The following is a 14,376-nucleotide window of genomic DNA, read 5'->3' as shown; positions in this document are numbered from 1 at the left end:
GGAGGAGGAGGAGGAGGAGAAAGGGCTGAAGGGGACAACGTTGTTTGAATCATTGTGAGAGAGAGCTGGAATCTAGAAAATGTACCCCGTCAGACATGAGAGCAAGTTACATCAAATGTGAGATATAGTGTTTTCAACATGTTTGACTGTGTGTGCATAGGGAGAGATGAAATGTTCTGCGTCTGAGATGGAAAAACATGGGAAAAGATTAACAAATTAACAAATGACGGCGTCCGGAAAGAGTCCGACGCCTTAGATTCACATGAAATGTAGGTTCAATTTGAACCTGCAAGAACATGACAGTGATATTAAAATACAAGTAGAAATTCATGCTGCAACAATTTTGGTTTCAGGCTGCCACCTTTCATACCCTTTTGGTTTTGACAGTTGTTGCAGCCTATTGTATCAACTACTGAACATAAAAATATTTATTAGGTGAGACATAAGGACAAATAGGCCAATTGCAGATGGATGGATGTTGACACCTTTCCAGATCATATTCAAGTAAGACAATTGGAGCCGCCTCCCTTAATCCACTCTGTATTCATCAAATACTATGCAATCTTTCAACAGGCAGCATAGTGATTAAACACTTCAAATCCATTAAACTGAACATAATAGCTCAGGAAGTAGAATTGCACCCTTCAGCACTTGAGATTTGATTTTCATTGCAATTCGAAGACTCTTGTTTCATTTCCATGTTCTGAGGTGAAATGAATTTGACAGAAGTAAATGCATAATCTGAAAGTAGTTTCCACCACAAACATGAAAAATCCCCCCCCCCAAAGCTTTTTAGTCTAAGTGGAATTGGTGTCATCTGATCATAGGGTAAAGACAAAAAAGCAGAGACTTTATCCAAAACAGCTGTCAATGCTGCTTTGAGACACAATGAAGATGCAAAAAATGTAAATCATGTAACATTACATCATGTATTCGTTCCTTATCAAACAAAGTTCAAAGAGAAACAAACCATCTTTACAGAGCTCAGAGTGTGAATGATGCTTCCTGCTTGAAATCTAACTTCTTGCATTCTTGCAAACTGAAATAGAACTGGAAATCATTTATTTGATCATAGTTACACATCACACAAGAGCATGTCTTGTGTGTGTGCAACAACAGCATCTTGCTCTGTGCATGCTGCAAAGTCTGCTCAGAAAACAAGCTCTGAGACTGTGGAGCGGTTTGTCCCCTCACTCTGTTTACCAGCACTGTCCTAGAACTGATTATCTCTAGAGATGTTCAGTTGTGTCACTGCTCCTCAAATATCTCAGTGCTGAAAGCTGCCTGCTTGTCTGATGACAGCAAGTTCCACCAGTGAACAACTGGCAGCCAGTTGTTGGCAGCAAGAAACAGAAAAATACTTGATCCTTTTTAACAAGCCTGTCATAATTCAATGTTGGAATATAGTGATATTCTGCAAAACAAGACAGAGATAAGGAATCAGTTGGAATATTTATAACACCCATGTAGAGGAACAGCAAATAAAATTGTCTTTATGAACTAAAGTAACCTTGACCACACATGTGCATTGTCTTTGGGATATAAGCTAATGCCAATGCTAACTTTACAGCTGGCACAAAGGCTCCTCTCCATGTACAACAGATGCTGCAAAACCCTCTTGTTTATGTAAAACTGAGGCACAAAGGCTTTGGGGGTGAAATGTGACATGTTTTAGATTCTACACACATTGTGGTTCACAAGAATGTCCACCACAGACTGGAACAGAGAATGAGGGGAGACCGGGAAATGAAGTGAGACAGACTGGCAGAGAGAGGGCCGCTCCCAGGGTTTCACCCACGTTTACTGACGGCTGTGCTTGGTCAAGATTTACTGACGTAGGGAACTGTGTCTGACAGGATGACTCAACCAATAATAAATCATGTGCGGTATATTTCCTTTTCCACCACGCTCACATGTACGCTTTATAAAGGGATAAATATGGTTGTTTTAATCATTTAGCAAAGGCTCTACAATGCACAGTTGCAGAACCACCTGATAAATATGGAAATATTTCATACTACAGTCAATGTATTAGTCACTGCCCTCTCCTCATCCCAGGTACTGTGAAGCGGCAGGTGGTTGAATCATGTCACACCAGAGGTGTGTATGGAACTGCAGACAGAGAAGGCGGCTCTGCAGTGCACCTTCCCTGCCTGCACAGTGTTTGTCAAAAAAAGCGTGAAATTGTTCTTGCATGAAAACTCCTGAGCACAGCATTGTTCCTTGAAAACATCTGCTTTGCAGGCTCAACAAGTGCAAATATTTCCATGTACAATAAAACACACACACACACACACACACACACACACACACACACTTGACACACTTCAAAGCTGTCGGAGGAATCTGGATCTTAACCAGCCAGAGGGGAATGAACAGAAGGTATACGAAAGCCCTAGGCAGCCCAGACCAGACCTCTGAAAACCTCAGGAGATCACAGCAGGAGAAGGGACTCCCACACAGTTTTTAAAAAGAGGAGGAAAACACACACAGAGAGCTAAACAAGTCTTGACTGCAGCCAGACTCCTCACAGCCTGGCAGCCCGATTGCCTTAGCACGGAAAAGAGCAGTTTGTTAGCTTTCCCACAATGCAACCCATTCTGACGCAGACAGGAGGCAGCAGGCAAAAGTTCATAGGCATCTGTCCAGCAGGCAGGAGACACCTGTGTTGATGCAGCGGAAACAATAACAAGGACGACCCGAGGCACATCAGAGAGGAGGAAAAAGAACAGCACAGAGGGATACTGCAAACACCATCAAATATGTACAGCAGGCTCTGGCAAGCGCACTTGGGAGGGAGTGCAACGCAAGCAAGTGGATGAGCTTTTTTTTTTACATGTTATTAATAAAATATAATTACAGTTATAAATTTCTATGACATCTTGGGGTTAAAGTGCAAACGAAATCTAGGAAAAAAGGAAGGACACAGAGTGAGAGATTTCTTCTTAATGGGACTCTGGGTGTCTCTGTTCAAAATAGGAACTGCTCTAAACAACTAGACTCTGCTGGCTTGCATCCACCCAGCGCTGCCCATCAGATATTTTCACCAAAGAGATAAAGGTAAGACAGAAAGAGAGAGAGACAGAGAATATTATGCCTTAAGGAGCCATGAACCTTTAAAGTCTCTGCTTTATAATCACTGTTAAAACACAAGGGGATTTCAGTAGAAACGCTCTCCTCACAAGCTGTCCTAATCTTATAATCTACAAGAAATACTGTCATGATAGTGGGAAAAAAGCCTGCAGTAAAGCTGAAAATACATCAAATAAAGCACTAAAATTAAGGCTGGGTATCAAACTTCGGTACTAAAACCAGACACAGAAACCTTTGTTGGATAAACGGGACCAATATTTCTGATTCATAGCTTCTGCAAACTGAGCCGATCCAACTCAAAAATCACAACAACGTAAAGACTGGCTGCTGAACAAAACCTCAGGAAACCTTTGCTCCTTTCTTCTTCCTTTTCCTCCTTTATGACATGCATCTAAAATAATAATATTTCATTTCCATATTTGATATTTGCATCGGTAAAAATGAATCCTGTCGGGGGATTTGTTCTCTCGATGGGGAAACACTGAACAGCCTTTGAGGAATACAAGGGGCTGACAGATCACTGTGAAGTTTATGGTGTGGGGGGTCTATATTGACTGATCATCATAGTTAAATCTACAGTATGTGCTTTCCAGAATAAATGCAGATATAGTTTTTCCTATAGAGTTGCAAAGATGAATCAAGTCAATTGAAATGATCAGAAACTATTCTGATATTTGATGAATTATTTTAGTACTTTTTCATACAAAACGCCAAACTTGGGCTGAATCTAGCTTCTCTGTTGTCAGGATTTGATGTTTTCTGATAGCTGAATAATAGCTGAATAAAACAACCCATCCAAACAGATCACACTGGGCTGTGAGAAAATATAACGGCTATTTCCCCATATTTTTAGACATATTATCACCAAAATGATTGCTCAAGAATATAATCAGCAGATTATTTGTAAAGTATAGTACTACAGTACATTCAGGGTGCTGACAGCAGGCAGTCTGTAACACCTGAAGCTGTTTGCAGTTTGTGAGATTCGCTGTCAAAGGTGTGACTGTCAGTGAAAGATGTCAGCACAGAGCAAAGTGATGATTCACAGCAGTTTCTCTTCATACATCAGCTCCAGAGCGCAGCTCTGCTGGTACGTTTCCTTCAGTGTTTACATTTTTGCCTGATGTGACAAGCTTTGTCTTCTGACAGCACTGTGAATACATAAACATTTAAATCTTTTTCTTTTTATGCCTCATTAGCCTCGAATGATTTCTGTAGGCAGTTTGACATCCCCATCTAAAAATTTAATTAAGCATTAAAAAGAGAAACTGCATCTAGAGGCAAATATCTCTGATAACAGCCCGTAAGAATCCATGATGACTTCTGGAGCAAACACTGGAAAGATAAGGCATAACGTGCACCGTGACCAAAACAAACCTTTGAGCAGCATAACTACTTTATTTACAACCAATTACAGCGTAACCAGAGACAAGATGTTCGTCCATTACTGACAATGGGTGTTAAAGCCATGAGGTCAAAAGAGGAGAAGCAGGAATTTAACAGCACATTCCTCAAGTGCTAAAAAGCTTGATGCGAGTAATTTAAAACACAGCTATGCTGAAACCTTGGAAACACTCCCACCAGCCCATTAATGCACCGCAGGCAGCTTAACGACTCAAATCTGACGCACATACTCGTGAACCTGCACCTTCTCAAATTCGCACCCTCTTCCCATAAATTCTATGTGCAACAAGGCAAGAAAACATCATAGTTGGTGTTTGTGTGATTTCTTTTATTCCTCCATAGCATTCTGTCTCTCTGCCTTTATTCCTCATGCTGTCTCCTTTTCATTGTGTCTCTGCCCCATTTATTACCCCTTTTGTAGTACAGTACACTTGATACATAAACAAATACAGCTGCTGCATTTCTTCAAGCCTGTGATTAGTCTTGTCGACTGCACCACATCTTGCAAGAACACAAGAAAAACAGAGAAATATGCCACCAACTCCCCCAGGACGAGCATTTCTGGGAACTCGGTACTGTTTGTAAGAAGGTGGGAGTTGAGATTATGTGTTTCTGTTGGGTTTATGCTTTGCTTTTCTATGGAGATAATACATTCTCAAGCCTGTAAATGGGAGAAGTTTACAGTCAGAGAATAAGGGACTTATTATTGGACAGAATGAGAGAAGTGTTTGTGTCTAACAGACTGACTGAACTAGTGGGATGCTCAAAACATGCTGCAGGGCTGTGTGCAGCATGTGCGACACAGGGAGAGAGAAAACGAGATACAGAAGGAAAAGAAAGAGACAGAGAGCCACTACTGCATGTTCTGTGCATGTTTACTGAATCTGTAGGTTCGATTTTATCCCATTAAACATTTCTTTGTGCTTGCATATATGCGTGCGTGTGTGTGTAGAGGCAGAGTTACAACAAGACTGAAATGGAGGAGATCAATGCCCCAGCCCGGGGCCCTGAGAGAGTGACTAACCATCTAATTAGAGGGATGAGCCAGAACTTTAAATGAATAATTAGTGCCTTTTCGGAGACAGGGCCAAACAATGTATGGCGGAGATGAAAAATGGCCGCCACACCGCATCACTCTGCCTCCCCTGACAAACCAAATAGCCTGTGCCCCAAGGAGTCCCAGGAGACCTGATACCAGCACGACTGGGAGATGAAAAGATGAGCAGACACTTTGTGAGCGCCTCAGGCGCGAGATAAGCGGTGCGCTGCACTTCCATTTATCCTCATTCATTTTCAAAGAGATGAACCTCTTGTTTGTCTACTGTGGCAGGTTGTCCTGGTTATCTGGATGTCAGTAATGGTGGCGAACTCCCCAGGAATGTACAAAAAAGTGCACCACATACAGTACAGGGAATGCATTATGATTATCACTGCAGTTACTTTCTGTTACTTTCCCCTCACATGTTTTCGAATCAGTGTGAACTTTCAGATCTATTTTTTTCAAATTCTATTTACAACATGTATAAAATTCATCCCATGCAACAAACACACACAGTTTCATGGGAATACATTTCAAAGTAAAAGTGCATCATTCTGGATGGAAAAGAGAAACAAAAGCAATGTTCCAAACACTGCTTGAATCAATTGTGAGCATAGTTGATACAAGAATAAAAGATTAAGTAATGGCCCCTTAGAGCTGCAAGAGCCAGCAGCAAGTAAATGGTGGTGACTGTTTTCTTACAGTCTAATCAGTCTTGGAACTAAATGTGTAACATTTTGAAGATGAACCAAGAGAAAAAGATGTGGTCATGAATCTTTGAGGCTAAGGGAGTAAATATCATGGCATGTCCATTAGATAATTACTACTGCATCTTGTGTGCACAGGTGACATCTTCGTTCGAAGGTAGCAAAAGACAACAATTATTAAAGGGCTCCAATCAAAAAGCTTTATCATGTGGGGAGCATGAATGTGTGCAGCAAATTTCTTGGCAGTCTACCAAACAGATTTAGAGATTTCTTTTGTCCTGGAAAATTTGACCTGCATGTGGCACTAAACGCGTGGTCATGAAAAACATTTACTGTCCATAAATATCCAAAGAGTATTTCATTGGTCAGGAGTGAAGGAGTTAACAAAATCATTAGATGTCAAACTCTGAAGACTACAGATGGACTGAAACAACACATTAAATGGCTCCTACAATGTTTGGAGGAGATGTTCACAATACCTACTCAAGGTGTCCCTAAAGGAGGCATGGTGGTCAAGTGGTTAAGGTGTTGGTCTTGTAAATGAAACTCCCTAAAAATCTTATCTGGTTTGGTAAATGTCAGTGTAATATAATCCAAAGGCTGGTTAACTCCAAGGAAATATACAAAAATCAATTCCTAGTCCATGTTGACACAGTGGCTTTGAGCTGAACCCTCACTTGCTGCTGGAGGCTGTCCACCAGTGTATGAGCATGAATGGTGGCCTAAGGCACAGCTGAACCTTTTTGGCCTGTTTTATCACTGCCTTAAATTACACATTTAAAAATCATACTGAATATAGAGATTAATCCAGTTTAGCTGAAAATAAGGAAAACTGCATTAACACACACAAAGCACACTGTGAGCTATTGCACCTGTGCAAAGCAACTCTAAAAGACTCTTGACTGTGAATCCTGATTCCTGGGCACTAAATTGGTTGACCAGCTATACATCTCCTCCTTTTTCCCAAGACAAGCACTCAACAATGGCCACTTACTGGTTGTCATTAGCAAACATTCTACACAACCAGCTTGCCTTGTAATCAATACCTTTAATTCCCTAATGGCTCTGGCTGATTTCGTCCTGGCCACAGTGAGAGCAAGAAGAAGCCAGAAAAGGGCTGACAGATTATATCTACCTAATGTCCTTATTGCTGTGAGTCTCTGCTCTTTAGTTTCTGTCTGAGAGTCTCCTCACAATGCTGCAGGCAGGTATTTCCCCTGAGGGCAGGGGCGAGTGGAGGTCAGAGGTTAGAGCAAGATAACAATGAGCATGCTTGAAGCTCCCCTTGCTGCCGTCACCAGGCAGGGAAAGGCCTAATGCAGGTGAAAGAAGATATGGCCAAACTAGCATTCAACACAATAATGGTCAAAATGTGTTTCAGGTCAGTCGTGTCTGTATGAGTATAATCTTTGTTTTCTGACAATTCAAACTGTAATAAAATGTACCTCTTTATCTCACAGGCTCCTTATTTGCTGATACAAGCTAACGTACCCAACTATCTTCAAATATTTACTTCAGTTTCTCTAGTTTGTAGATGGTTTACAAGTTTAATATGTAAAGAAAGTTAGCTTAAGCCCTATGAGGAGGTCAGGGACAAGAGAAAAATTAGGACAACAACAACTTTCATTGTATGTGTGTGCAGGTTTTAAATTAAACCCCTAAATCTACTCACACAGCACCTGTGGTAATTCTACACATAAAATAGCTCTGCAAAGAAGGAGCCTAGTACATTTATATTAAAAATTTATACTAATTAATTTGGTTGGCTGAAAATAATCTTAGCAGATAATGTTTTTAATTTACAAGCCTCGGCTGCTGAGGACAAAGAAATAATTTCGGCCACTGGCTGTATGTGGGTGGAGACACACACTTTTATTAGTGCTTCATGAATGCAGTGCGTTTAAGGGGAGCCACATGACAAGTCTCTTAGCATTAAGCTTTCATAGGAAAACATTACTGAACTTAGCCCAACCTCAATTCTAAAATTCTTACCTACAGTTCAATACCCTCTTAAAAAATTAAGGAATGCCCAAAATGAGCTCACTTCACAAAAATGTCCTCTCCCCGAAGGTCTGCATCTCTGACAGCTTTGTATGTTGTCAATAGTACAGACTCTCACACAGACACACACTGTTCTCAGTGATGCCTCAGCCTGCCTCTGTATGCTGGTTGGGAGGGCTGGCTGTGGTGAAAGTTGGTACAAGACCACCTAGGGAAATATTCTGCTTCTGAAAACAAAGGCAAAGAGTGAGATAAATGTTGCAATAACAGAAGCAGAAAGCAACAACCAGGCAACCACAACAGCCACGAAGCAGAGCTGTGGTGATTCCGTCTGGGCTCGGCTTCCAGACCACATGTTCTACATGTCCGATTTGTCTTGGCCTCTTGCTTCTTTCACACTTGTTCTTGTCTCAGACATTCATTCAGCCTTTTGGCTTTTCCTGCCAACTATAACATATTTAAAAAAAAAATCCCACAACCTGATCCACACTTTTTTTTTCTTCATAGTAATGGAATTTAGGAGTATAATTAAAGCTATTATATAATTATTCAGGGTATTGATCCTGTTGGTGCCTCATAAATCAATATCCTTACATGTGATGTTCTGGCCTTAAACGCTGACTGATTTTATTGTGGTGCTGTCAGTGTCTGGCATTTGGTCTTGATTTGCCTTGACATGTCTGAAACCTGTTAGTGTTTCCAACTCCACTAAGATTGGTACTGGAACTGATTTGGACTCAGCTAACACAGGCTTGGTGCAGAAATAATTAATCAGTTAGTCATCTGAAACACAATTAACAACAATTTTGACAATTAATTAATCATTTAAGTCCTTTATAAAGAATACATTCCAAGAACTCAACTGCTATGAAAATAATGATCTGCGGTCTGGGAACTTATGATAATTGTTTTCCCAGCAGTTACTTGGCATTTAATAGATTAAACAATTAAAAACAGCAATTAATACAGAATACAGTGGAGGGTGACAGCTGGCAGGTATTTGTACATGTCAGCTTTTGATTCTTGATGTTGGCAGTAGATGAAAAGTCAGGGGAGCATCATCATCATCATTCACTTCCAACATTTGTAACATCCAAAAATCAACCTGATGGTGGCGCTGGTGGAAAAGTCAGGGAATACCAAAGTCGGCACCATCCAGAGAAAATATACAAATATGAAATGATAAAGGAAAATCATCCTTAATTACAGCTCCATTTTAACAACCGCCCTGCTGATAGGTTTTTTCGTTCTGGCATTCATTCATCTTAACAGTGCAAGTCGAGTACGTTTAAACAACACCTGACCAATGGACAACTCAGCTTCATCCCAAAATGTTCAACAAAAGACATTTTTCAGAACCAAACAGATCCATTCATGAGTACTCTGAGGTTGACTCAGCTGCCATTTAGCCGCTTCGTAAATCACTCTTAGAAGGTAACATCTCATTACCACATATTTACCTCAGTGTTCAGCAATAACCTTGGGTCAAACACACACTGTAACACTTCTTTCACTGTCATGTCTTCACGGTGTGGCTGTTAGCTTGCCAGATGGATGTGGTGTCCCTGGTATTCATACTATTGTTCCATGGTGACAGACAAGATTAATAAGACATTCCTTCCATTGTTCAAACAGATGAACGTATAACCTACATAAGTAAGGTATTCAAGTTTTGTATCAGGTTGGTTACACATTTAGGTGAAGACACATCACAGCTCTATCACAAAGCAACATATTAAAGTATCACAGGAGTTCTGGAGTACAGATAAAGCTTCTTATCACCCAGAAGTGTGTGAAATACAAAAATGCTGTCACTATACAGTGCATTATCACAATCTACTGATTAAAAATATGTATAAAAATGTTTGTTTTCGATTATGTTGACTAGTCTTATCTTTATTTTGTCTGAATAGGCAGTTTTGAAAAAAACCTCAGCAACTTATCAAACCCCTGAGATGATCATTTTGTGGTCTGTCTGGGTTGCACCTTTACACCCGTGGCAATGAAAAGATGAGCGAAGGTGACTTAATTTTTCTCAAAGGCATTAGGACTGTACCAAAACAGAGTAAGACCTCACAGCTTTTCTTTACCGCAGGAAAACCCAGTGGCACAACAGGTTTGTCTTAGTTAGATGCTGTTGCAAGATGGACTTCCAGCGTGCAGATCAAAGCATCTTTGTCTTGGCAAACGCTCGAGGACTTCAGCCTGACAGTTTCATTCTAAGTCAGTGAAATTCAGCCGGAGCATACCATCAAGCAAATGCCATGTCAGCTTAAAGGAGCCACATCTTAACAAGATGTTCTTCCAGCATGCAACACTCTGAGAAAGGAGGCTTTGAAAAAAGGAGGGCTATTTGACAGGAACTCTCACATAGATTTTATCTTCAACTCAGTGACATGTGCTTTCAAGCTAATCTTAGATCAAACTGGCTTTCACACAACAATCCAAAACTGAGATTTCATGAGATTCCAGGAATCATCAGACTTCTGAACTTGGGTAAAACCAAAACATTACAAAATACAACTTAGTCATCAGCTTGAGTCTGTATCTAGTGAATCTGAATGCTCCATGGTCAGTTCCTCACACCTTATTCCTACATACTGAAGCCTGGTGTAAATGCATCAGCACTGAGCGCACATCAAAAAATTAACTTTACAATGACAGAGTCAGAATAATCAAAATACCTCTGTAACTTTTCATTCTTGACATTTAGTATAGTTCAAATAATGTGGAGTAATCAAGATTTCAGAAAAGTTCGTTTTCAGGAGTGCAAGGCTGGTCTGCAGGAACAGGAACAGGCTATGCTTAGCAGAACATTAGTGGCCTGGGAATGAGAACGACCTCAAAACCAGCCTCATTTCGCAGGACAACACACACCATGGACATGTGAAACTTTACAGCAGACCATATGCTCTGACAGCGCACCTCTTTGAAATGTTTAGATAATTCCACCACATGATAACTGCTGCCATGAGGGATTACTAGGATCAACAAATGTCATGACATACACTATAATCCGCACTGTCAGACCATGTGTGTCTAGCCTCGTGTGACCTGCCTGGCACTGTGTGTTCCACCAGGGTGTGTCACCCTCACCAGGGTGGCATGACCCCAGATGACAGGGAGCCCAGCTGGATAACAGGCCGCCTGTTGGCAGGCTCCAGGTGCCCCCGCGAACGGCCGCAAACTACCAACCACACAACATCAAACGTAAGCAAAAAAGTAGACAAAATGAAGGCACAGACAAAACAAAAGCCAGACAAAATGAAAACAAAGACCACTGTTGCCCTTCCTCTGGCACACCACAGTGTTTTTCAGCCTTTCGTTGCCAACCACAGACTGAGAACACTGACACAGGGAGAGCATCAGCATTCCCTCACTTGGCTGCCGAAGCTCTCAAATGCAGCAGATTGAGAACAGACACTGCCAGAAGGTGAGGCACCACGTGGCGATTGTGATTTCACAATAGATGAGATAGAGCATTCGTGTCTGAAAGCTCCCTGATATCCCTGCAGGGGGAAACCATCTCCACAGAACAGGCATGTTTTCATGACACTGGATGCCTGACTCACACAAGCCTCATCTCCTTTTCTTACAGTATATTACAGGGCTGTACAAGTTTAAATGCTCACACAGAAAAAGAAATGTTCATGTAAGGCATCATCTGATATGGGTGAAGCTCTTAACTGTTAGAAATGGATTGCCTGTTGTAGGGATGGGTTACACACTGCATAGTAATGGATCCTAGTCAAAAAACAAGGCTGAACCGGAACATGAGCCGGCCCCGTTTCACCACATATAATAATATTATATACTAGTAATAATATTACTTTCCCCAGTAACAAGTAGTGTAAAAACTTACAAGTTAAAATTCTGTATTATCAGAGTTACTGCGGCCAAAAACAACTTGTTATAAAGTTACTTTTGTTGCCACCACAGCAAAGATTGATTTGAAATCCAGCATTTAATATTCATAGTTGTCGCACGTGCGCACATCACTACATGGTGGTGTGCTTTTCTAGCGTGTAACTTTTATGGATTCATAGGCTCCAGAAAAATCCCTGCTAGTCTGAAACCTTAGCCATCTTTACTGTGATTACCCCGACACTGTCTCAGCTAGGAGGTGCATTTTGAGGAGAAAGGATGCACTCGTAATACAGCGAGTAGTGTAACAAGTTACTTTTGACAGGAAGTAATAAGTAAAATAATAATATTAATTTTGAAAAGAGTAATATATTTTATATTACTTATTTATATTCTATAATATTTTATTTTTTTTTGAGTAATGAGCCCAACACCGGTCCGGCTCCAAACAGAGACAATGCGGGCTGCTCTCCTCCGAACTACCGAGGTTTGGGATAACGACCTAGACAGACTGAGCTAAATGGAGAGTCTGAAATAGGTCAGTCAAACATCTAATGGGATACAAACAAGCCCCTATCTACATAAAATCATCCACATGCTCACATGGACACAAACAAACCCCCATCAGAGACAAATACTTGGATGTACCCAGGCCATCCAGCCAACAGGCATTATTAGATGGGTTAATGGGTCCTGAGCCATTCAAACAGCAGGCTTTAGTCAAGCATGCTACTCAGGCAGTATAATGGTGTGATAGCTAGAGGGGTCGGGGGGGTCTCGAGGCCTAGCGGTACCAGCTGCAGTGAAAGCAATTACAGCTTTGCCCCTTCGCTGTCTGATAGCGCCTGTCCACCAGTTTACCTCAAGTTCAAACGCAGGCTTTCACAGTGAGGTTTTAATATGTTACAGGAGAATAAATTCCTGCTTCACATAAAACATCTAGGAATGCAAAGTAAAATGAAAGATAAGTGTTTGGAAATGGAAAAAAAGAAGTTAGATGAAAAAAGTGGAATGTGTAAAAAAAAAAAAAAAGCAAAAAGTTTGGTTACATGAGAAAATGGACTGTGATTCATGCTTGAAGAGACAATATTTATCTTAGTTAAATGGAATATTTGAAATCTGCTTGGGTAAATTTCTGCAGCCACCTTTATCTTTAAAATTGTGTTCAGTTACAAGATTCCTTTAGTTATTAAAAGCATGTAATAGCACTTCTGACCAAGTCTGCATTGCAATGTTATTAAAGTGCAGAACATATGGAAAACGTTGAAATAGCATGACGAGTTAGAAACATATAATTACCTTAGAAACATGAGGGATAATAACATCAGCATGTGTGACAGTTGCTTGCAGCAAATCGCTATATCTGAACTTGTACTGCAGGAATTCTGATCTTTGGCTCAAAAACAGCGTGAGCTGATCCACCTTCCAACAGTAGTGATTAACAAGGTGGAGAGAGTTAAAGTAATGAGATTAAATACTGACACTCTTTGTAAATGTGTGCCAAGTCAGTAGAAAAACACTCAGAAGCACAGAGTCTCCCAACTTCCCCCAACAGTCCATCACACACATTCATCCAGGAAACACTGGACAGGGACACTCTCACAGTCATATGAGAACAAAACATAAATCCACAAACAGGAAAATGTGCATAATCACTCATGTCAAAATGCATGTCAAAACAAGCTCCGAAGCCAAAGGGGAAACTTATGAACACACATACAAAAACACAGACATACAGAGGCAGTGACTGACAGCTTGCATTAAAGTAAGGGCAGGCCCGGGCATGGCACCGGTGGGGTGACGCAAAGCAATTAGAGGCATTTTTTAGATGGTAATAGCTGTGTACAAGCTATACAGTCTATAAAAGCTTTTCATTCCAGGCACGGAGACGAGCAATAAAATTGGCCAGTCCATGGCTGGTCTCTGCTCCAAGAACATGGAGGGACAGAGCAGAGAGAGAGATAAAGGAGTAACAGTAGTTTCTTACTTTGGCATGAGGGGATTTCACAGTATCTCCAGTAGATCCCGTCTTCGTGATCGGCAATGTAACACCAGGGCTGAACGTCCCCATCAGGATTCCTGCAGACATACAGGGGTAAAAGTTGGACCACTAAGCTGGTTAAATCTGATAACATTTATTTTCTCTATGTATTGGTTGATTCGCTGTGGTGACCCCTAACGAGAACAGCTGAAAGAAGAAGAAGAAGAAGAAGAATTGGTTTCCTGTTCAAAATTAGCAGTCTTTATTTTCCCGCCAAAAATTGAGCT

The 14,376-nt window shown here is 40.9% G+C and overlaps 1 protein-coding gene across 2 annotated transcripts in view; it reads right to left on the bottom strand.

The window, feature by feature from the left end:
• Nucleotides 1–14,376, bottom strand: part of kremen1 (kringle containing transmembrane protein 1) — a 54,408-nt gene that overhangs the window by 11,019 nt on the left and 29,013 nt on the right. For both annotated transcript variants that reach the window (XM_020623951.1, XM_020623953.1), the window contains exon 3: nucleotides 14,096–14,187. In XM_020623951.1, coding sequence (XP_020479607.1) covers nucleotides 14,096–14,187 — 92 coding nt within the window. The remainder of the gene's footprint in view (nucleotides 1–14,095; nucleotides 14,188–14,376) is intronic.

The sequence above is a fragment of the Monopterus albus genome, unplaced genomic scaffold (genome assembly GCF_001952655.1).
Source record: "Monopterus albus unplaced genomic scaffold, M_albus_1.0 scaffold317.1, whole genome shotgun sequence".
NCBI classification, from domain to species: domain Eukaryota; kingdom Metazoa; phylum Chordata; class Actinopteri; order Synbranchiformes; family Synbranchidae; genus Monopterus; species Monopterus albus.
This window is presented reverse-complemented; position numbering and strand designations above follow the sequence as displayed.